General features: G+C 40.0%; 1 protein-coding gene and 1 long non-coding RNA gene across 3 annotated transcripts in view; one reads left to right on the plus strand and one right to left on the minus strand.

The window, feature by feature from the left end:
• Positions 1-16,690, minus strand: LOC122557704 (ARL14 effector protein-like). Of its 2 annotated transcripts, none has more exons than XM_043705585.1 (3): positions 16,551-16,690; positions 8,076-8,212; positions 1-664 (listed from the first exon to the last, which is right to left on the minus strand). In XM_043705585.1, exons 1-3 carry the CDS (start codon positions 16,587-16,589, stop codon positions 436-438), a joined length of 405 nt encoding a protein of 134 aa, XP_043561520.1. In that variant the 5' UTR covers positions 16,590-16,690; the 3' UTR covers positions 1-435. The 2 variants fall into 2 exon arrangements, with proteins under 2 accessions (XP_043561520.1, XP_043561519.1); XM_043705584.1 differs by lacking the exon at positions 16,551-16,690 and adding an exon at positions 16,411-16,544.
• The window catches only part of LOC122557705, a 17,862-nt gene continuing 8,160 nt past the window's right edge, over positions 15,765-25,466 (plus strand). Inside the window, exon 1 of the long non-coding RNA XR_006313918.1 lies at positions 15,765-15,905. This is a non-coding gene — a long non-coding RNA (uncharacterized LOC122557705). The remainder of the gene's footprint in view (positions 15,906-25,466) is intronic.

Consider the following 25,466-nt stretch of genomic DNA (forward strand, 5'->3'; position numbering starts at 1 on the left):
TATGAGAAAGGAATGAGTTTTATTTACAGTTAATACATGGATACAGTTTAGACATAATTTAATTTTGCACTGATCTTTTTTAATTATCCAGTAATTTAAAGTAAACAAAGTAACCAATAAAAGTAGGATTTATTGCTTAAAAAGTGAACGTGTTAATTCAAAGTAGATAAAATACAATTCTCCAGCCAACATTCGCACTTACAGCATACTGTATTTAACACTGTTGATCATACATTTTTAATGTTTTAATCTTAGAACATTTTAAATATAAGTATACATTTTAAGATTTGCAATTGGTATCCCCTCACTGGAACGAACCTTGGTTCCTCGAACCAATACTTTGACAAGTCTACATTCCTAAATGATCACAGAGGGAAATGGCACATTCTAGTTTAGAGTTATAAATAAAAATATCTTTCAAAAATCTTCAAAAGCTTAGTTCACGTTTTTATTGCGAATTACCTCACCACCTTCAATTTCAATTTGTTCGTACAACCACTTGCGGTCACAGCGACATTCAACTCCACATTTTTGGGAGCCACAGTTAGGGCAGGGGTAGAAGCAGCCCAAACAATCCTCATCCAAGCAATCACACCGATCCATCCTGCTACAGATGAGGAGGCCTTGACTGTCATAAACCTTGCTTTTTATTGGCATTGTTTGCCTGAAAGAACAAATAGTCAATCGGAGTTATCAGATTATCATACTGCAACAGAAAGTAACTTTGTTACATAAACCGGAGTAATTGTTTTTCCCCAGATTATAGAGTCAGAGATATACAGAACGGAAACAGACCCTATGGTCAAACTTGTCCATGCCAGCCAGATATCCTAAATTAATCTAGTCCCATTTTCCAGCATTTGGCCCATATCACCATCCAGATGCCTTTTAAATATTGTAATTGTAACAGCTTCTACCATTTCCTCTGGCGGCTCATTCCATCCGTGCATCACCCTCTGCGTGAAACAGAACATTACAGCGCAGTACAGGCCCTTTGGCCATTGATGTTGCGCCGCCCTGTCATACTAATCTGAAGCCCATCCCACCTACACTATTCCTTGTACATCCATATGCCTGTCCAATGACGACTTAAATGCACTTAAACTTGGTGAATCTACTACCGTAGCAGGCAAAGCATTCCATACCTTTACTACTCAGGTATCCCTGAGGTCCCTTTTCAAGCTTTCCCCTCTCATAAGCCTATACCCTCCAGTTTTGGACTCCTCTACCCCAGGGAAAAGATCTTGTCTATTTACCATATCCGTACCCCTCATGATCTTTAACCTCCATAAGGTCATCACCCCTCAGCCTCCGATACTCCAGGGAAAATAGTCCCAGTGTTTTCAGCTTCTCCCTATAGCTCAAACCCTCCAACCCTGGCAACATTCCTGTAAATCTTTTCTGAACCCTTTCAAGTTTCACAACATCCTTCCTATAGCAGGGAGTACAAAAATGCACACAGTATTCCAAAAGTGGCCTAACCATTGTCCTGTATGGACGCAATATGACCTCCCAACACCTACACTCAATGCTCTGACCAATAAAGGCAAGTATACTAAACGCCTTCTTCGCTATCCTATTTACCTGTGACTCCACTTTCAAGGAACTGTGAACCTGGACTCCAGGTCTTTTTGTTCAACACCACTCTCCAGGACCTTACCATTAAGTGTATAAGTCCTGCACTGGCTTGCCTTGCCAAAATGCAGCACCTCACATTTATCTAAATTAAACTCCATCTGCCACTCCTCAGCCCACTGGCCCATCTGATCAAAAGGTAACCTTTTTTACTGTCCACTCATCCTCCAATTTTGGTGTCATCTACAAACTTATTAACCATACCTCCCACGTTCACCTCCAAATCATTTCTGACGAAAACCAATGGACCCAGCACATTTCCTTGTGGCACACCACAGGTCACAGCCCTCCAGTCTGAAAAGCAACCCTCCACCACCACTGTCTTTTACCTTCAAGCCAGTTCTGTATCAAGCATGAAAATAAACTCTCAAATACCCTACTCCATTTAGGGCACACTCAATTCCAGCCCAAATTTTCAAACCTTACAAAATGCATGCAGCAAATTCCTATATATTGTTTTCAGAAATACAAAATCAGAAGCCTATTCTGCCTATCATTGCTCCTCATACAGAAAGGGCTATCTTATAACATCACAGTATTTAACTAGCAACTGAAGAACCAGAGCTTTTACTGCCAATGAACTACAGAGAAATTTATTCCAACTCTGCAAAGAAATTCTTTGCAATAGTGCAAGTTTAGTTTGTAACCAGTAAGAACCAATGTTCCTTCTTTCAACCATCGCTGTTTCTTTTGAGTTCCGAACATTTAAAGTAGAGTCACGACCATAGCAAATCTGCACTTTTAATCCAAAGTTAAACAAACAAACAAACAAACCAGTCTCAGAAAGATGTTGTTTCACCATAGTCTTACCAGACCATTGGGGCTGCTCTCTAATGAGAGAAAGAAGTGACTGGTGGTGATTTAACCTGAGGGCCATCAGACCTTAGGTGAGGGAGGAGGTTGAGAAGGAGTCCTTCATGGTAACCTCAAACCGGTAATGGGAATTGAACCCATGCTGTTGTCATCACATTGCTCTGTAAACCAACAATCCAGCAACTGAAGTGAACTGATTTCCCTCAATGAAACAATCCTCTAGTGTTAGAGGCCAATTTTATGGTACCACTTACCTGTATTGCTTCAATTTTCCTTTGCATCTTGGAGTTCAAAATTTAACAATGGTCAAGGTGCAGTTTGATCAGAACATTGCAGTTTCATGAAAAATAATTTTACTGTTGTCCAGTTACGAATTTAATAAAGATGCACAATACAAATGACAGTTGATCACCTTTGATTTTTAGAAAAGGGATAAACACTGAATTTAATTAATAGTAGTTTCATTTCATCAGTTTGTTTTCAAATTAATTAAAAACCTAAGAATGATTGAGCACACAGATGTAGTTACCCTAATTTTGATATTCATTCTAGGGACAGCACCAGCAAAACAGAATTTATTGTCCAAAGACAATATTGAAGTAGTGGTAGTATTGAGCTGCCTTATGAACCACAGCAGTTCACATAGTAAAAGTGCTCCCACAATGCTGCTAGATGAGAAATTCCATGATTCTGATTCAGAGGCCAGATCCTCTTTAGAATGTAATCAATCTTGGAAGGGAAACCTGGAGGTGGTGATGATTCAACCTCCTCAAAGATGAAGCTCGTGGACTTAGGAGACACTACCCAATAAATTACACGTAAGTAGCCTGCGTGTAATATCAGGTTAGATGTTATTGAGAAACATGGAAGATGGGTATATGGAATTCAAAACTAAAGCTGTCAGCTATGATCTGATTGAATGGTGGAGCAGGTCCAAGGAGCCAAATGGCCTACTCCTCAGTCGTATGTTCAAAAGGAATTGAATTGAGAAGCAGAGGACATGGAATTTGTTACAAAGAGGGGAAATAGTTATGAAAGCCAAAAGACTATCAAACGCTAGTGCAGAAATCTGACAGATAAAGTTTTCATTGTCCTGTACAACAACCGACCTGATGTTATAAGACACTTGCTTGTGTTGGGAATTAAGATTCTATCATGTCAATCTCATGATACAATAGAACTGGCGTGACAGCTTCTGTATCTATAATTAATTGTATGCAACTGACATTTGATGGACAATGAAATTTAAAATTAAGTTATAAAGCACAATTGCTAATACTCCATTCAATCACAAGAATTAAATCAGTCATTAAAATATCCCTTGATGTTTTGTTAACCAAAGGAATGCTTGACATAGGTAAGGCTCAAATTCCCTCCGCTAATAAAATCATGGCTGATCTTCTACACTACTGTCAATCAACCATCAATTTATGTGTCAAAACAAAGTATTGTCAAGGTTGAGAATTTTGAATACTCACATCCTTCAGTGAAGAAATGCCTCCTTCTCTCAGTCCTCAATAGCCAATTTCATATCCCAAGACTAGTGCCCTCTGCCACCGCCGCACTATACCGTCCCCCACCCCCCCCCCCAACCACAGCAAATTCTAGACTTTCCAATAATAAAAAACAGCAATCCAGCATCAACGCTATCAAGCCTTTTAAGAAGTTTGACATATTTCAATGAATTCACCTCATGTATTTGTAAATTTCTTACTCTTCTCGCTTTGGAGATTTCTTTGCAAAGAGGTTTCCACCAACGTTAATATTTTTGGACATTGTAAAGATAATCCTCTTTCTCCATAAAAGTAACTTCAACATTATCTAACTTCCCCTGCCAATGTGCAGTTAGACTGTCATTACTGGTTTTCAACCCTACATTGACTGTCACTAAATTAGCTTTAGCACAAGATCAAGATCCAGAAACAGAAAGCAAAAAGAAATCTTTTTCTTTGGTTAGACTCAGAAAACAAAATCTGTTTCTGATTGGGGAAGAGGACACAAAAGGAACTAGAAACAATCTAGTAAACAGTGTTGGAATTTCAATCTATATTGCTGAAAATTGTTCATGTAACTATTAGTGCACTTAACAGTGCAGTCACATCTAACAGCAGACATTTTGGTTTGGGTTTTCTAAGTGTGAAGTGGTTGAGTCTAGTCTTTCTGCTGCTATTCGAACTCATCTGATCTGATCAGCCAATTGTTGAAGTAAATGGCAGACATACTCGCATAATAGCAGCAATGAAATGCATACACAATGCTGTTCAACTGTCTGAGCAGCAGCATCTTATTAATGGAATATAATGCATTTCCTCATTGCATAGTAGCATTATGATATGGCTGGCAAAACTTGTTAAAATTTGAGCATGCTGCCTTTCAGGGTAAATCAGGCAAATTTCAGATTCAAAAGTGAGGATCTTTGGCCTGTGAGTTTGCGTAATACACAGCAAACAATGATCTGATCAGGATATCACTGTCTTGCTCCATGCCTGCACCAAGCAAGGTGAACAAATGACTAAATCCCTGTAACATTATTGGCTATACAAAGCCTAGTGTATGAATTGATTGGTGAAGGTAGGCTTGCAGAAAATATAGGAAAGCCATTAGATTTCTCAACTGAATGAAAGGAAGTTGGCAAAAGGGAGTGTATTTGAATATTCCATCTCAAAATGGAATCTGAGCACAGGATGGAGTACATTAAATGTTAAAGAAATACTTACATAGGGTTCTTAATTCAAAGATTGCAAACACATTCGGAAATATAACTGCCTGAATACAAACTGGTTCAGGAAAAAAGCAATTAAAAGAAAAATGTTTAGCTGAACAGGACCACCTGAAGGCCAGTTAAATATGTATGTTAAAACAAATAATATATTATTTCAGTTTTAGAGAAACCAAACACAATGTAGGTAATGAGATTTTTAACTTAGCTGGCTGTGCACAATAACCTAAGGGAGAAATTGTGGGTTGGAAATAACAAGACAGGAACTAGCACTTTTGATTGGGATCTCATTAATCACAAAGCTGCTCCAGTTTATTGTGTATGCCTTACAAGATCCTCAAAAAGAAAAAAAGTGCTACAATAAGATGAATAACCAAACTAGCCAGGTAATTCACTTAGATTGTAGAAGATACAAAATATTCCATAATGTCCAGAGGACAGGAAAAGAGATTGTAAATTGTCTTGTTAAAACTATATCACTTTGTTTAAATTACTTTATTTAAAAATAAAGACTTCCTCTGAACTTAAAATGACTACTAGCAAATACTGAATGGGCAAGTTGGCCGCTTCTAGAAATTACAGCAATTACCAGGAGAAAAGCAAACTCACTATCTCTCTGGAATGTCACTTCTCCCATGTTTATGACCGCCTAGGCAACACACAGGAACCCCAGATAACAGGTCCCCATAACAAGATTAGCTCAAAAGGAAGTTTGGAGTAAGTAAAAGTAAGTAAACCTATTATCTTAATAGGTTTGGACAAGAGGACATCAAAAGCAACCTCATTAACTAAGCAAGCTAATCAAAACCCAAGCCTCAAGTGCAACTGCTGGGTTTTGACCAGCTCTAATACACCTTTGACTGTTTTCATCAACCTGCTTATAACACCAAAAGAGAACGTTGCATAAACTACCTCTAATTTCAAATCACTCAAAAGTCTAACTTCTGGTCGGAGTGAGGGGTGGAATATCTGTATTTCACCACTTAAGTGAAACAATTTACAACCAATGCACCTTTACCAGCAATTTAACTGTATTGGTAGTCCAAAAGGAATTTTCTCCATTACCAATAAAAAGAGATTGTCAGTGGACATTGAATTACTGCACTCAAATTCATGTGACCTCTTGACAGTATCTTTGATTGTACACAATTCCTAATTTGCAACTCTCTCCCTTCTCTTCTATTTCTTTCTTCCTTGGATGAGCATGTATGCATGTGAACATGCGTTGCAAACCATTACATTGGGCTGTGAATGTGTTAATAAATTCTACATTTTTGTTTTTACACAAAGGAAATTGCTAAGGGTCATTTTTAAATTGGACTTCACAAACACAGCTTGGGGAAACACACCACCACCTATTTAAAAGAAAAAGAACAATAAGTAAGGAAATTGAAAACTACCTCTGCCATGGTAGAAGAGGGGAACAATAAAAATAATTGAATTCACCTCACAGTTGTTTTTCTGTAACAGAGACTAGGGCCTCAAATTAGACTCAGGACACATGGCAAGTGAGTCCGATTTGACCAATATAAACAAACTCTGACCAGTCTAAATATAAGAAATAAACTTGAATAGATTAATAAAAGTAACTAACTGGAAGCCAAGAGAAAAAGTCAGTTACTATAATTATTTTTACGAGTATAAGCACCTTAGCAAATTCTCTTAATATTGTTTTATATCAAGATGGAAAATGGTGCTACAAAGGACAGTATAGGAAAGGAAAAACAAACCACTGAAATGTCAGCTTCTCTACATCGAGGATCATTGTAATTTATCGCTGGGAAAACACAGGTGAAAGAACCTCCTGAAGTGATTCCAGATATATTTTGGGTATTTTGACCTTAGTCCCCATGCAGAACAGATAGGAGAGTCAGAACCAAAATCTGCTTGAAGTACTGCACCAAGAATAATTGCCCAAGTGACTAAGTGGCTGACAGAGCCAGAAAGCAGGAGATTAGAGCTTGAATTTCAGCAGAAAGTTTCAGCGTTAACATAGAGTAAGAGAGAAAAAACAAGTTTTCTGGCCAAAGGTGCAGAATATGGAAGTATAAATGATAAAGAGAAAATTAAACTATATCATGGGGAAATGGTTTGGTAAGATCCCAGAATAGCCAATGAAACTGATTAAACAGGAGTTAAACAGAAAGATTGTTACCTACCCCAATTTGAACATGTTCAAACTGCCCGAAAACCCATAAATACAATCAAGACAAAGCCATTGGAGGTGGGTGGGTTAAGGAGGCCAAATCAGAGGCAACTAGCTTTGGCACCCAAATGTCCTAGATCAGTAGAAGATTGTTGAATTTTGGGTTTAAAATGCTCCAGTAACTTGTCAGAGGCTGACCAAACCAGGCAACAGCTAATCACTGGTGATGTAGACAGAATTATGGAGGGACTTTACAAAAATGGAAGAGCCATCATACAATACACAGACCACAATCCATTTGATGATTCCTAGAAAAGTGAACAGCATCAAGTACAGAAAGGCTGAGTCAAAAGTTTTTCAAACTTAAGCCCACAAAGACCTTTGGAAACTGAACAGAAACCCCAAGGGCATTTTATAGTTCATTTTTCTGCACATATGGTCGTTACAATTTTTAAAAACATTTTTGGTGTTCTCTAACACATTTATTTACATTTTGCTTCTCAAAAGTAACTGAAGCATTCTTGCAGAATTCCGGCAAAGAGCTGTGTCCTAACAGTTGCAGCCCCCCTCCAACCTCATGGAAGATTTAAAAACCACTGTATTCACAATCATATATCAATTTTCCTAACCATTGAGTGAAAGTGAAATTGTAAAATCATTCAGCTCCCTCAATTCAATAGCTATGAACTGGTGGATCCAGATTGCACTCTATGTGTACTCAACTTTATTTCTCAATTTTCAAATACACCACAAATACATTACCTATCTGCATTAGACTGACTTGGTGGCTTTGTCTGTTGCTTGCGTTTCTCTCTCCGACTGGCTTCTGGCGTGAACTCTGTAATCTGACGGCCAGGATTAGCAAACTGGAGGGACCTGAGTGTTTTTGTGGTTCGTGCCTAGGAAATTTCAAAAAGGCCAACAGATATACATTATCTGTACAATGACAATTTGCATCTTTTTCTCCACCAAGATTTGAGAAATGGCAAATAACAAACCTATATTTATGAACGAACAATTTGGTTGCGCCCAATAGCGTGCATACAATCCAGCAGCTCGATATAGTTTTCTTTATTGGTCCCAGCTCTTTGTCTTTCACCAATCTTTGCTATCACAACACATCACATCCCCTTGCTAAAAGTCAGTAGCTGCCCATTTTCTAAACTTCTGCAAACTAAGTTTGAAAATGTCCCTAGTATTAGTTAGTAAATACTCTCAAACCTTTTACATTAACCTAATCTCTAAGCTTGTTAAAACAGTATAATTGATAGCAAGTGCATAGCAAATCCAGGGAAATTTTGCAGAAAAACAGTTTCCTTTAATGTATAGATCACCTTGAGAAAAAGGTGCAATTTCTTTCATCTTAAATTGGACAAGTGGCCCACATGTTCAGGGATTTCATTGCATTAGCTTTCTTCTTTTGAAACATTTTAGGAGTCTGAAAAAATGCAAGCTGTCAGACGTTGCACCCTCCCAGTGTGAATAACAAACTTCACACAACGGGTCACAGAAGTAGGAATCCATTCTCAGGTTCATCCGGTTGTGAATGCTCAATCTTGTTTTTGAGAACATTTGAATCCCTCAACTAGTATCTTCCCCATGCACAAAAACATTTTACAAAACAAAGACGATTCAGCTCTCAGTCTCAACAAATTTCCCACTTAGCCCCATTCTCCTGCATACTCTAACACTTTGATTTTCAGATATTTATTTACTCCTCTATTCAATAATATTATGGTTTCATTAATTCTTGAGGGGCATTCCATGTCTCAAAATCCTTCACATGGCAAGTCAATTTTTTTTTCCTGAATAACCTTCAATATTTTGGTGCTAGTCTTAAATTATGGTATCTTGCTTTTCCCCAAGGTGGCGTGGTGGCAATTCTGCTGGACTGTAACTGAGAATCCAGGATTATTCTTTAGCAGCTGGTGAAATTTAAATTCAGTGAAAATCTGGAAGTAATCTCAGTAATCACAATCATAAAACTATCATCCATTGTTGTGAAAACCCATCTGGCTCACTTTAGAGAAGCAAATCTGCCTAGCTTACCTGGTCTGGCCTAGATGCAATTTTGGATTCACAGTACTGTAATGTGAGTCAAAAAGTGAGGTGCTGGAAAAGCAGAGCAGGTCAGGCAGCATCAGAGGAGCAGGAGAGTTGACAGTTCGGGCAAAAGCCCTTCATCAGGAATGTCATATCAGTCGTGGATATTTGATAAGCTGATTAATAGCCTCGCAACAGTGCAGGAGGGGAGTGTGTTTCTGGTGACGTACAGTTGGGTGTCATCAGCTGTTGAATATTGTAGTGCCTTAAAAACTGAATTTTACTAGTATCTACAATGTAACATGAGATTTTATTTAACAACTATTACAGCAATAACTAACTTGCCAAAATTCTAGCAGATGAAAACTAAAGGCAAAAAACAAATGTCATGATTCCCCATTGCACTAACATCAACAGTTTAACGGTTGCCAAAAACAGTCCAGCAGTGTTGTTTTTGAAAATACGGCATTTGGTTTTAATAAGAATGATTTATGAACCCTCAGATGAAGGTAATCAAGAGGATAACACTTATCCAATGCCACGAGTAGCTGTCCCATTGCCAATGGCAAAAAGGTTCAGACAATTGATTGACACAGCACAAGTTACCTCCACGTAAGTAACCTAACAGTACATTCTCAGAGCAGAGGAGAATTCTGTCAGATGGCAGTTCTCATCAAGTAGGCCTTGATGAGACAGTTCTCATCAGGTTGAATAAAAACCAAAAGAACTGTGATGGCTGGAAATCTGAAACAAAAACAGAATTTGCTGGAGAAATTCAGGAGGTCTGGCAACTTCTGTGGACACTGGAAAGGAGGTAGGTGCAGGCTGTGTGGTGTCCGGGGACCGTAAGCTCAGAGGCAGTGAGAAAAAGATCACCGGACTGCGCACTGCCTCCAAGCTCAAGGTCCTGCAACCCCACACAGCCTGCTTCAACCTCCTTCCCAAAATTCACAAACAGGACTGCCCAAATGGACCCATTGTTTCTGTGTGCTCCTGACCCACAGAACTCGACAATTTGTACAGAGTGTGAATCCCCTAAAATCAACACACCAAACATGCAGAAGCTAACTTCGTGTTTTCAGATGGTGTCACCAAGTGACAAAAACAGGCAGGGACTAAAGATAATCTTTGGAACATACAAGACATAATAGTGTGGATTCAGGATTCAAATGTCACTGCAAATGATACTCTAGTTACAATCAGATAGCAGGGAATGAAACAAGGACAGCAGTGCCATTGAGCTGGATGACAATGGAACAATACTGGTGGAATAAGGTCAACTGTCGCAAAGGCTGTAGACAGGTCCAGAAGAATAGAGGAGGAAGAGGTTATCTTTGTCAGTCACAGAGGATGGTACCCATGACTTTGGTTAAAATTTGGTTCAAATCTGAGACATATTATATAATTTTGAAGATTTCCACAAGACCTTCCCTTAACCTGCATCAGGCCTTAGTTCCTCTAACACCTCACCCTTAAATCTTCATGCGTTTTCCATAGCTTTGATACCCACTATTCCTTAAATGTTGAGAGAAATATACCAGGAGTCAACTTCAGACAAATGACTAACAAAGCTACAACACCGCCGCACCAACCTACACAAAGACTGAATAAAACAGAGTACCTTGCCGATTAAGTCACAGCACAGGACATTTGGTTGAAATTGCGTGTTAACCCACAAAAAGATGCAGCATGCTAGTCCCAGTTCTTGTCACACCTCAAGTTTCAGATCAATTTCAAATTCAAGCTTAACTTACCAGCAATTCCTGAATACTTGGGTTGATTTAGAAGCGATGCCACCAGTAAATGGATTACTGCAATAATTTAAATAATTAAGAAAAGCGTTTTAAGAAGAATCCAGTTAAAATAATTTTAGAAATTTAAAAAAGGGACAATTTTCCCATAAACTTTTAAACACAGGCAAGAACAGGGAGAGTCAGTGCAACTTTGTACTCAACAAAAAAGTTCTCCTAACACTTTTCTAAATATTATTTCCATATAATTTATAATCACATAGGGGGAAAAATTAAAATACATTATTTCAATACATTTGTGCTTTCACTTCAGAGAGAAAGCAATTTTTTTATCCTCTCAATTGTTGAGACACATTCTCATGGTTCATTGATTACCAGATTTAATCGATGCACATCTCTTTCTTAAAAGCTTCAATACAATCTAATAGCCTATCGAAAAAATCCTTATATCTGTACAAACTTCCTATCAACCAGTTCTACAATAAATCCACATTTAGAATGCAAATAAAACAAAGATCAGTGATTTTGCTACATCCAGCATATTAATAATAGTATAGCAATTGTCAAAACCTATCAAGTGCCAATTTTAATACCATTGCCAGCCCCAACATGAGTAACTCTGAAGTCAAACACCATCCCTGGTCATAAAATAAATAAATTATAAACAGGAATATAATAACATCTTTGCCATCTCTCCCCATTCTCAAACTAAACGTCTTACAAGGGGTGCCCACCTCCTTGTCAAACACACATTCCTTCTAGGCATGATCCTAAATATTTCTCAAGATTTCTTAGCCCTCATTCTGTCCACATGGCCTACTGTCTATTCTCTCAATCATATAGCCAGTCTGCTGCATTCCTTCCTGGCTTCAACTATATTCTAAGTATCATCCCATCTTTATATGGTGTCCTAATCCGGTTCAAAAATTTCACTATTATCTCCTTTTAAAAGCTCTTCACTTCTATCTTCACAAGTTATTTCCATATCTGACCTTCTGATGCTTTCCAATGCCCTCGAAAATGCCTAATTTATACCTATCTTATCCTCAGTTCCATGACGGATTTCCACTAGCACAGCAATGACGTGGCCATAAACAAAGTTTAAAAAAATCCTTTAACTGCTGTGCACTTTCACTTATTTGTTCTTGACTTCTCTGCAGCCTTTGCCAAAATGTACAATTTGTCTCCAATGTAAGCTGATTGGGGTTATTCTCACAGGGTTCCATTCTTACCTATGCAGCCATAACCAAAGGAACACCTACAAATGTCTCAGCATTTTTGGAATTGTCCAAATTACACAATCTAATTTTAGGTACTCAAGCTCTCACAACCCTATATACTCATCTCTCACAGATTCGCAGTCCACAAACACCTTGACTTCAAAACACTCAATTTGATGTTAACACATCTCCATGACACATTCCTCCTCCCCATTTCTGTAACATTGTTCAGCTCTACAGTGCTTCAAGATGCCTGCTGTATTTCAATACTGGTTTTTTGAACATTACCCGTTTCCTTTACAATGATCAGAAATTGCTGGAAAAACTCAGCAGGTCTGGCAACATCTGTGGAGAGAAAGCATAATTAACGTTTTGGGTCCAGTGACCCTTCTTCAGAACCAGCAATCCAGCTGGATGGAGTTCCTGACCTTGCACTTGGATTGTTTGCAGACCAGCTGGCAGGAGTTTTCACTGAGATCTTTAACCTCTCCTTATTACCCTCTAAAGTCCCCAACTGCTTCAAGACCACCACCATCCCGGTGCCAAAGAAAGATCAAGCAGCACGCTTCAATGACTACCACATGGTAGTTCTGACCTCCATAATTATGAAGTGCTTTGAGAGGTTAGTCATGGTCCACATCAACTCCAGCCTCCCAGATTGCCTTGTCCGTTTGCAATTCACCAACCAGCACAACAGGTGCACAGATGCCATCTCCGTCGACCCACACTCACCCCTGGAATATCTACATAACAAGAATATTTATGGATGTAGGTTTGATGGTATTTCCTGTTGTGAAGTCACTTCCTGTTCCTTTCCTCAGGGGGTGGTAGATGGGTTCTAACTCAATGTGTTTGTTGATAGAGTAATGGTTGGAATTCTTGTCCGAGGACAAGCCAAACAAAGACATGCATGAAAATTCCTAGAAGCATGGCATTCCAACCGGTACTCAATCTACCACCCCCCTGAGAAAAGAAACCAGAAGTGACTTCACCACAGGAAATAACATCACCAACCCAAAGAAACCCAAACATATAAATAGAAAGCAGGAATTTTCAGCAGTGCTTCGTCTGAGGACCACTGAAGATGTTCCCTAGTAAGGTGACAAAATGTCTGGAAATGAACCTTCAAGCTCAGCGAGCAAACCTACATCCAAAATCTCAACTTGAGCTACAAATCTTCTCAAAACTCACTAAAGAATATTTATGTCAGACTTCTGCTTTTTGAATATAGTTCCAACTTCAACACCATAATTCCAAACAAACTCATCTCTAAACTCTTGAGATCTAGGTCTTGGCACCCCCCAACCCCGTAATCAGATCCTCAACTTTCTGACTCATTAGACCACAATCAGTAGGAATAGGTGACAACACCTTTTCCACCATAATCCTCAACAACAGTACGCTGCAAGGCTGCGTACTCAGCCCCCTACTATACCCCTTATACACTCATGACTGTGTGGCCAAATTCTGCCCCAACTCCATTTACAAGGTTGTTGATAACACCACCATTGTAGGGTGAATCAATGACAAGACAGAATACAGGAAAGAAACAGACAGCTTAGTTGCATGGTGTAAAGACAAAAATCTCTCCATCAATATCAGCAATATGAAGGAGCTGGTCAGTGACTTCAGGAGGGCATGCTCCTGCCCTGCATCAATGGTGCTGAAGAAAAGATAATAGAGTGTGTCAAGCTGCTGGGAGTAATGATTACCAACAAGTTGATGCAATGGTGAAGAAAGCACAACAACACTTCTAATTCCTCAGCAGGCTAAGGAAATTTGGCATGTCCATGAAGACTCACCAACTTTTAATAGATGCAACACAGAAAACATTCTGAGTGCATTACCATGTGGTTTTGCAACTGCTATTCCCAAGACCGCAAAAAACTACAGAACGTCATGAGTACAGCCTAGTCCATCATGTAAACCAGCCTTCCATCCATATTTCCCACTGTGTTGGAAAAGCAACCAACATAATCAAAGACCCCTCCCACCCTGGTTATGTCCTCTTCAATTAGGCAGAAGATGTACAAGTTTGTACATGTACGAATAGATTCATGAACAGCTTCTTCCTTGCTGCTACCAGACTTCTGAATGGAATTCTCAAATTTTAAATTAATGTTTACCTTGCCCTCTGTGCACCTTTTCTGCAGGTGTAACATTGTTTGCTTTGCTCTGATTTATTACCTATGCACGTTGTATAGTACGATCGGCCTATACTGCACACAAAACAAAACTTCACTATACCTTGGTACATGTGACAATAATAATAAATCAAACCAAAACAGTTCTGAAAATATTAACTGTCTTCTTTCCACAGATGCTGCCAGACCTGAGTTTCTCCAACAATTTTAGGTTTTGTTTCTGATTTCCAGGATCTGGAGTAACTTTTTTTTGTTTTGTTTCCTTTTATTCCACCACTGGAGGGTATGCCTTCAGCCATTTCAGCCCCAAATCTTAATGTTCCCTCAATAAACCTCCCTTCATCAGGATGTATATGAAGACCTATCTCGTTGACCAAACCTTTATAAAGCACTAGTAAGACCCCATTTAGAACACTGTGTCCAGCTTTGGGCCCCACACCTCATGAAGGACATACTGGCACTGGAGCATGTCCAGCAGAGATTCACATGGATGATCGCTGGAATGGTAGGCCTAACATACAATGAACGGCTGAGGATCCTGGGATTGTATTCATTAGAGTTTAGAAGGTTGAGGGGAGCTCTAATAGAAACTTGCAAGATAATGCATGGCTTAGAAAATAGGACGCTGGGAATTTGATTCCGTTAGGCGGGGAGACTAAGACCCGTGGGCACAGCCTTAGAATTAGACGGGATCAATTTAGAACGGAAATGAGGAGAGTGGTGGACCTGTGGAATTCATTGCCATGGAGCGCAGTGGAGGTTTGGGCATTGAATGTATTCACAGCAGAGATTGATAAGGGCGACGGGGAGAGTGTGGGTAAGTGCAGTTGAAATGCCCATCAGTCATGATTAAATGGCACAACGGACTTGATGGGCCAAATGGCCTTACTTCCACTCCTATATCTTATAGTCTTCATTCACCAGACTTACTGTCGTCCCCTTTGGCTCAGTGCCAATTTGTGTCTTCTTACTTGCCACTGAAGCGTTTTTAGATCTTTTATTATGTTAAAAGGTGCTACCTAAAAATGCAAGTTGCCACTGCCGTGAATGCAGGAAACTAGTGCAAGTGAGACAAGTCGCGGCAGTTTGGCGCACAGTTCAGATATTAGAAACTTCTCATATCAACTTAGTAACTGTGTCATTACACTATCACCCCAAGTAGGGCGCAACGTGCATCTTACAGTGCAATGCAATATTTTAAAAATCAATTTTAAAATCAAGTGTGGAGATTTGACTTTGCTTGCGCAGTAAAAAAAACGTGATCAGTAAGCAATAAAACAGGAAGCCATAACATTAAACATGAGAACAGGAAGCAGAAGTAAGCCATTCGGCCCCTCGAGCCTGCTCCGACCCTTACTGACCGAGACTGATCTGACGACACAGATCTGCTCGCTCAACACAGATTAAAGTCATTTATCTAGAAAGAGCGGGATGGTGAGTTTGGCCGGCCCCCGGGGGGAGGGCCCTGACAGAGACAGCCGGGCCCCCCCGGGGGGAGAGCCTGACAGAGACAGCCGGGCCCCGGGAGGGCCCTGACAGAGACAGCCGGGCCCCCCCGGGGGGAAGTCATTTATCTAGAAAGAGCGGGATGGTGAGTTTGGCCGGCCCCCGGGGGGAGGGCCCTGACAGAGACAGCCGGGCCCCCCGGGGGGAGAGAGGGAGGGCCTGACAGAGACAGCCGGGCCCCCCCGGGGGGAGAGAGGGAGGGCCTGACAGAGACAGCCGGGCCCCGGGGGAAGGGGTGGGTGGGCTGTCACACCAGGCGGTCCCCGGGGTCCCCTGTCCGTGACCCCAATAGGGAAGCGGATGCGGGTTTGCCTGGGATCGGCCTGGGCGTTGGAGGCGACTCCGGATCCCCCGGGGTTTTCGCCCTCACCTGCCCCGGTTCCGGGGGAGGGGGGGGGGGCTAGCGCTCGCTCGGGAACGCAACAAACGTCACCTTACTGCGCGATGACTTCTGGGGTCTTTGGGACGGTTTGCTGCTTTTGTGAGTGATCCCGGCCGGCTTCCTGGTGCCGGAGTCAGCAGACTGCGGCCTCTGCCTCTCCATGAGTCCCGCTCTGCTCCGCCCCCTCTCACCTGCTTCAGCGGCCGCAGCTCCCCTTTCAGTTTCCGCATTTTCCGCACACCCAGCGACCGTTAGGCCACACACATGGGCTGGTGCAACTACGCCTGCGCAATGCCCCTGCTGGCAATGAACCCACCCACAGTGCTGATTGACAACCGGTAGACTAATCCGCGTGTACGACCTCCAGAGTAACACTTTGATTGGTCAGTCGGACTGTCAATTTCGGCTCCGGAATGGGTGACGCCCAGCCGTCGGTACACGCTCATAGGAAGGCGGGCTCATTGTTCTTACGGGAGCTAATTAACAGCAATGTTGACCAATCGTTCTGTAGATTGACGATTGATTGATAGGACATATGTCCAATAGAGCAGTTTCTAATCCATTAGTGAGATGGTAGGTGGGTGTTGCAGCTTGAACTTTAAATTGTCTCTGCAATGTGGCTTGAAAGAAGTTCTGGGATTTACAAATTAATGACTGAAAACCTGCATCCCCATAATGTAATTAAAGACTTAACAGCAATCTAGGTTTGTTCAAAACATTGCAGCTGTTGTATAGACACTTTTACTGTAAATTCTCTGTCCCATGATCCTGCCCCACTGTTAGAAACGAAAATCGCTTCTCAATTTACTGTACATTCTCTGTCCCATGATCCTGCCCCACTAACTACTTGAGGAAGGAGCAGTGCTCCGAAAGCTTGTACTTCCAAATAAATCTGTTGGACTATAATGTGGTGTTATGTGATTTTTAAGTTTGTAGGAAGGGAGAGACAGTTGACAGCAAAGGAACTAGAATCCATTGAAGAAGAAAGGGAAGGTTACAGTTGGGATTACAAATTGTGGACATTAATCTTACCCTATGTCAGTGAATATATTTATAATCAACTTGTTCAAAGATGTCATTACACAAATCTCGTGGAGGCCTGAACCCAAGCCTCCTAATCCAGGAGGGACACTTACACAACTAAATCAAGGCAGAGTGGGTAATACACACAAGGTCCTAGGCACAAATCTCACCCCAGCCCTGCTAGCCTCAGCAGGTGCTGCCTCTTGTCTGAGATAGTGTGTGTCACTTTGCATTGATGTATAACAGTCTATGGAAAATACTTTGAAGACAAGGAGAGAATTGTCCGTTGTGAACTGGACCAGAAACATTAACTCTGCTATGTCTCTGCACATAGAGTCATGGAGTCTTACAGCACAGACACAGGCCCTTTGGCCCAAACTGGTCCATGCCGACCAAAATGTCCATCTGCACTAACCCCATTTCCCCGCAATTGACACACATCCTTCTAATGCTGCCAGACCTACTGACTTTTTCTGGAAATTTCTGCATTTGTCTTTTGAAACCTGACTAACATTTATCTGCCAAAACCCCCACAATTTAAATTGTGCAGTCATTATCACTTTGCTGTTGGGAGATATTTTTGAATTCAATATGGCTGCCACGTTTCCAACATTACAACAGTGATTTAGGGAGACACAGTGGCTGAGTGGTCAGTACTGCTGCCTACAAGCACCAGTGACCTGGGTTTGATTCCACCCTTGGGCAACTGTCTAACTGTGTTTTCTCCCACAGTCCAAAGATATGCAGGTGGATTGGCCATGGTGAATTGCCTATTGTGTTCATGGATGTGCAGCCAAGGTGGATTAGGAAAATGTCGGGTTGGCCATGGTGGGATACTCTTTGGAGGATCAGTACAGGCTGAATAGCTTGCTTCCACACTGTAGGGATTCTACGACTTCACTTAATTATTGTTAAGGTTATGCAAAGCACTATAGAAATGCAAATCTTTTTCTTTTAACCATCAATGAAGGATGTCAACATAAGAAAGTAGGAACAGCAACAGGAAGGCCATTTGGCTCAGAGTGCTGACTGTCATGGTTGATTTGATTGTGGCTTGAAATCCACTTTTCAGTCTACCCCACATAATGCTTGATGTCAATCAAAAAAACTGTCTAACCCAGCCTTCACTATTCAATGGGAAAAGTCCAAACACTAATGGCCCTCTTGAGAGGAAAAATTCCTTCTCATCTCTAAATTACATAAAAGGGAAGTTCCCTATTTTTAAAATGTGTTCCCTCATCCTAGATTCTTTCAGGAGAGTATACTGCATTGAGTGTGAACTTAAATTGCTCAATGTTTCCTAATAAGTCAACAATCAATTGAACCTTCTGGAAACTAATAGGACAACAATCATTTGAACATTTTGGAAACGGTTTCCAACAAAGTATATCTCCTTAAGTAACAAGACAGAAGCTGTTCGTAGTGCTGCAGGTATGGTCTCACCAATACTCTGTACCGTTGTAGCAAGACTTCCTGATGCTTTTACACTCCATCCCCCTTGCAGTAAAGGTCAACATTTTTCAGCCTTCTTAATACCTTGCTGTGTGTGCTTGCATGCCAACTTTTTTGTACTTCATGTTGACTCCTGTCCACAAAAGCATTTGCAACCTCTGTACAGTTATATGAATATTGAGAAAGGCTGAAAAACAGCAAATTTTTTCAAAGGTTTTCATCATGCATTCATCAGGATTTTGCAAAAAAAACTCACTTTAAGAAAGAACCAACATTTATATTATGTGAAAGAATAAGTGCTGATTGGTTCACAAACAGACTCTGATTGGTACAGATGTTACTGTGAGGAATGCATTAGTTAATGATGATTAGTAGTTAACTGCCAGACTTTGTTGAAACTTTAAGCAAGCAGGTGGACTCTGCTTAGTTGTGGCATTGTCCTGAAAAATAGGCCAGCAAGAGTTTGGTTGAGTTGAAACTCGTACATTGTGTGTACATATTCTTTCTGTCTGCAAATTTTTCAAAACATTCTAGTAATTGCAAGATAAAAGTATTTGATCAAATATGTTTTATTTTCAGCAATACTCAAAAATTCTGACCATTTAACTTAATACTCTGCTTTCCTACTCTTCAACTTGATGTGTAGAACCCCACAGTTTCACACATTGTACTCCATTTGTCGAATTTTGTCCAATTTTGTGAGGACACTTTCAGTATACTATATTCAGTTCTGGTCTCCTTGCTATGGGAGAGATATTGTTAAAACTTGAAAGAGTTCAGAAAAGATTGCAAAAGCTGTTGCTGGGATTGGAGCATTTGAGCTATAGGGAGAGGCTGAATAGGTTGAGGCTTTTGTCCCTGGAGCATCTGAGGCTGAGGTGTGACCATATGGAGGTTTTAAACATCATGAAGGACATGGATAGACTGAATAGCCAAGGTCTTTTTCCCTATGTCCAAAACTAGAGGGCATAGGTTTGCTGCAAGAGGAAAGATTTAAAAGGTACCTGAGGGGCAACGTTTTCACGTTGCAGGTGGTGCATGTATGGAATGAGCTGCCAGAAGAAGTGATGAGGCAGATACAATTCTAACACTTAAAAGGCATCTCATTGGGTAGATGAATAGGAAGGGTTTAGGGAGATATGGGCCAAATGCTGGCAAATGGGACTAGATCAGTTTAGGATATCTGATTAGCATGGACCAAAGGGCCTGTTGCTATGCTGTAAAACTCTATGGCTCCATGGCTCTTAACCTATATACCCCTCAAGCTCTTTGTATTATCCTTACAACTTGCTTCCACACAGTGAGTCCCTTTGCTCAAGTCATTAATTGTAAATGTTTTAGCTCTCATCTCTGTCAAACTGTAACTAGTGGAGTTCCACAAAGTAAAAACAATCCATTTATCCCAACGTTCTGTTTCCTGATAGTTAGCCTGACCACTATTTTGACTAATATATCACCCTCAACACCAAGAAATCTGATCTTGTACAGTAACCTTTTATGTGGTAACTTACTGAATCCTGTTTTGGAAATCTACCTACACTACATTTATTTACCATTCCTGCTTGTTACATCCTCATACAAGAATGTAAGAAATGAGGTGTAGGCTGTTCAGACACCCAGACCACTCTGATATTCAACAGAATCATCACTGACTCGACATTCACACATCTACTTTCCTACATTTTCCCATAACATTTGATTCCCTGACTGATCAAGAAGCTATCAATCTCAACTTTAAATGTATACAAGGATTGTGTCCCCATAGCTCTCTGTGGCAAGGAGTTCCAAAGAGGCACAACCCTCTGAGACAAGGAATAACCCCTGATCTTAATCTTAAATTGATACTCCTTTTATCTGAGACTATGTCCTCTGGTCCTAGAGTCTTCACTAAGGGGAAACAATCTCTCAGCATTTACCCTGTTAAGCCCCTTAAGAATGTGTGGTGTTACAATGAGGTCACCTTGCATTCTTCTAAATTTCAGTGAGTACAATCCCAACATGTTTAACCTTTGCTCCTAAGATAATCCCTCCATACCAGGTATCATCCTAGTAAATTTTCTCTGAATTGCCTCCAATGTAATAATAACTTTCTTTAAATACGGGAAACCAAAAGACTTCCCCACTCCAACCCCCATGAAATATTCCATAAGCCTTCCTGATTACCTGCTGTACCTGTGTGCTAGCTTCCTGTGCTTTATATGTAATTACTCCCACGTTGAAGACATAGACATAGGGATATACAGCACTGAAACGAACCCTTTGGTCCAACTCATGCATGCTGACCAGATATCCTAAATTAATCTAGTCCCATTTTACAACATTTGGCCCATATTCGTCTAAACACTTCCTATTCATATACCATCCTGATGTCTTTTAAATTTTGCAATTATACCAGACTCCACCACTTCCTCTGGCAGCTCATTCCATACATGCATTACCCTCTGAATGAAAATGTTCCTCCTTAGGTCTTTTTTAAATTTTTACTCTCTCACCTTAAACATGTGCCCTGCAGTTTTAGACTCCCCCACTCCAGGGAAAGTACCGTGTCTATTTACCCTAACCATGCCCCCCATGAATTTACAAACCTCTATTACCCCTCAGCCTCTGACACTCCAGGAAAAATAGCCACAGACTATTCAACCTTTCCCTATCGCTCAAAATATCCAACCCTGGCAAAATGCTTGTAAATCTTTTCTGAACCCTTAGTTTCACAACATCTTTCTGACAGGAAGGAGACGAGAATTGCATGCAGGATTCCAGAAGTGGTATAGCCAATGTCCCGTACAGCCATAGCATGACTCCCAACTCCTATACTCAATGCTTTGACCAATAAAAGAAAGCATACCAAGTGCCTTCTTCACTATCCTATCTACCTGTGATACCACTTTCAATGAGCTATGCACCTGTACTCCAAGGTCTCTTTGTTCAGCTTATGTTGCAACTTTTCTCTATTTAAATAATACCCTAATGCTCTGTTCTTTTGTTCATCCCTTTCAAAATGAAAACCTTCACTTTTTACAACATTATATTCCATTTGCCAATCTTTTTGCTCATTTATATAACTTATCAACATCTCTCTGTAATATGTTTGTATCCCCTTTGCAACTTGCCTTTCTAAATATTTCTGTGTGGCCTAAACGTTTGGCTACAGTACTTTCACTTCTTTCCTCTGAGTCATAAATAAATACTGTGAAAAGTTGCAGTCTCAGCACTGATCCCTGTATGAATCCACTGGTTACACATTGCCAACCTGAAAAATAAATCACTGTTTACTGGCCATTACTTAATTCTCTATCCATGCCAAAATACTACCTCCCACACCATGGGCTATATGACAGTTTCAACTTTTGTTGAGGTACCTTGTCGAACATCTTCAGGAAGTCTAAATATTACATGTCAATTGGTTTCCCTGTATCCACCCTGGTTGAGACATCCTCAAAAATTTCAAATAAATTAGTCAGAAGATTATTTCCCTTTCATGAAGTCATGCTGATCCTGCTCGATTAGATTATGATTTTCCAAATGTCCCGTTATTACTTCCTTAATAACTGATTCCAGCAATAGACATTAGATTAATGGCCTTTGGTTACTTGCTTTTTACGTCCTTCTCTTTTTAAATCGGGATATCACATTGACAATTTTCCAGTACTTCTCTAGAATTCATGGACTTTTTTGAAAATTACAAATCGGGCACCCTCTATCTTTGTAGCAACTTCTTTCAAGATCCTTGAATGAAAGACATCAGCGCCAAAAGACCTAGCTGCCTTTAGTCCCATTAGTTTATCCAATACTACTTTTCTAGTGGTGATGACTTAATTCCACCCCACCCCTTTCACCACCACCCCACCATTCTTTTGCATTAATGGGATGTTTGAAGTATCTTCCACCATAAAGACCAATGCAAAATCAGTTTAATTCCTGTCAATTTCCTGTTCCCCATAACTATCCCCAGATTCATTTTCTAAGGGATCTGTGTTCATTTTGACTTCTCCCTTTCATTTATATATTTAAATAAGTTCATATTGTCTGTTAAATGGCTCTAATAAATTTGTCAAACACACTTTCCCTTTCATAAAACCATGTTAACTTTATCTGATGTATGGAGGAAACTTGATTATCCAAAGGACATGGGTGGGGAGTATTTTGTTTGGTTAATCAAATTCTGGATAATCAAATGTTTGGCCAAGCATCAAGAACTTGCTATCTTGCTGGACAATTTGATATTCGGATAATTGACTGTCGGATAATCAAGGTTCCTCTGTATTATAAATTTTCTAAATAACCTGCTACTACCATCTTCTAATGGATTCTAGCCTTTTCATGATGACAGATGTTAAACTAACTGGCCTAACATTGATCTATGATTGCATAGCAAATAAATCAGTCGTATAGAAAGAGGTGGGTGTATAATTTGGTAGTAGGATAAAACAATAGTGTTATGAAGATGTGGGTGTACTGTTAAAAACTCAATGATAGCACCAAGTGTTCTGAACAAAATGTAACATGTGGTCCAGCTACTGGGGTAGCTAGGGTAGCTGGTAGCCTGAAGACAAAAACAGATTTGAATTAGGCCAATCAGTTTTAAAAAAAACAAACTTCAATCAAGTTTGAATTTAGTATATTGACAATCCTAAAAGCCAATAACACAATCCAATGCTTTGGTGGTATAAGATGGGAGAAAATTGAACAGTTGGGAGGAGAACTGCCAACCTGTAAAGACTGTCTGAAAAATAGCTATCTTAAAAGGTATCTTTATTGACCAGTAACCTGTGAAGCAGAATCCCCAAGAAGAAGAAGACGGGAATCCAGAGAAAACTGAAAGCTGTCTGGTTTTGAGTTAAGAAGTTTTGTTTTGTAAACCTTAATTGTGAGTTTTATCAGACTAGTATTGTAGAAGGGGGAAGGTAAAAGATAGGTTAGAAGAAGGACTTGTAAATAGTTGCTAGTTAATTATTCTCTGTTATATCTTAAGAAATAAAGTTAATTTTTACTTTAAATAGCTCTTGATCTATCGAATTTTCACCGATTACTGCATGGGATGAGTTTTTTCTGTGTTGCATTTTAAATTAGCAGAGGTGTTGACCCCGTACTGTAACAGTTTGGGGGCTCGGGTCCATGATTTGAACTGGCTAGACAGATTTGAATAGATTTGGGGATACGAAAATTCTCAGCAGATTTAAACACTTGCAGGTTAGTGTCCTAGATCTTTAAATAAAATGTAGGTGAGACAATTTGTTTAATTACGGTGACTTGTGGTTGATTAAATTATAAGTGAGAGGAATGGCTCTTAAAATTACAAAAGAGGTTCTGGGATTTGAAGTTGATCCTCAAATTTGCCAATAAAGTTTAGAAGGAAAGAAAAAGGTCTTATGTTTAGAATTAGCAAATATGTTAGATTTGGGTTTAACCAAAGACAAAAGTAAAGCTGAAATTTTAAGGGAGTTACTCAAACACTTAGGTTTGTCAGAGAAACAGACAAGTGCCGTAGAGGTGGAAAAATTTAAATTACAATTGAGGAAAATGGAGTTAGAAGATAAACAGTTGGAAAGGGAGGAAAGAGAGGGAAGGTTCTTGGCTAAGCAGAGAGAGAATAAAGGGGGAGCGAAAGAGAGCTAGAAGAGAGAAAGAGGAAAACGAAAGAGAGAGAAACTTCTTAGCTGAGCAAAAAGAGAACATTTGAACTTGAGAAGTTGCAACTTAGTCAGCAAAGTCAAGTTAACAGGATGGAGATTTAAAAAGGTAGTGATATATATATAAATATGTCAAAATTCTGCCACATTTTGATGAGAAAGATGTTGAAGCCTTCTTTATTTCATTTGAAAAATTGGCAAGGCAGATGGAGTGGTCTGAGGATTTATGGGTAATGCTAGTTCAGACTAAACTGGTAGACAGAGTTAGTGAGGTATTTATCACACTGTCAGATGAGGTATAAAGAGATTATGAAGAGGTTAAACAGGCAAATAGTTAAGACCTTTGAAGTTCTAAGAAAGATTATTTTGCTGGAGGAGATTAAAAACTTACTTCCAGAGATGGTAAGACTTCACGTGGAGGAACAGAACGTTTAGGAAGTGAGAAGGGCAGCAGAATTAGCAGATGAGTACATGTTGGTGCATAAGACAAGCTTTCAGCCAGTATTTCATCCCATGAGGGATAGAAGTTGGGAGAAAGGGAGACTCTGGTTTCCAGCATCTGCAGTCATTGTTTTACCTAGAAAGGGAGATCCGACATTACGAAACCAAGAGTCGAGTGCACTGTTAAGTTAGGACTGTATTTCTGAAAGAAAGTTGATAGGAGATGAAAGGTTTTCAAAATTACAAGGATTCTGGATAGATTAGGTAGAGAAAAATGTTCCCATTCATGAAAGGATAAGGAATGAGAAGGTGCAGATTTAAGGTAATTGGTAAATGAAGTAACGGTGACAAGAGGAAAATATTTTTCACACAATGAAGGACATTGTCAAGAGGCACTGCAAGACAGTTTCAATTGAAACATTTGAAAGGGCATTAGATTGTTATCTGAAAACAAGGTATACAGGGTTACAAGGAAAAGAAAGGCGAGTGGCATTCAGGAAACCGTTGTGGACAAGGTGAGCTGAATGGCCACCTGTATTGTAACAAGTCAGTATGCAGAGT

Source organism: Chiloscyllium plagiosum, chromosome 16 (genome assembly GCF_004010195.1).
Source record: "Chiloscyllium plagiosum isolate BGI_BamShark_2017 chromosome 16, ASM401019v2, whole genome shotgun sequence".
Lineage (NCBI taxonomy): Eukaryota > Metazoa > Chordata > Chondrichthyes > Orectolobiformes > Hemiscylliidae > Chiloscyllium > Chiloscyllium plagiosum.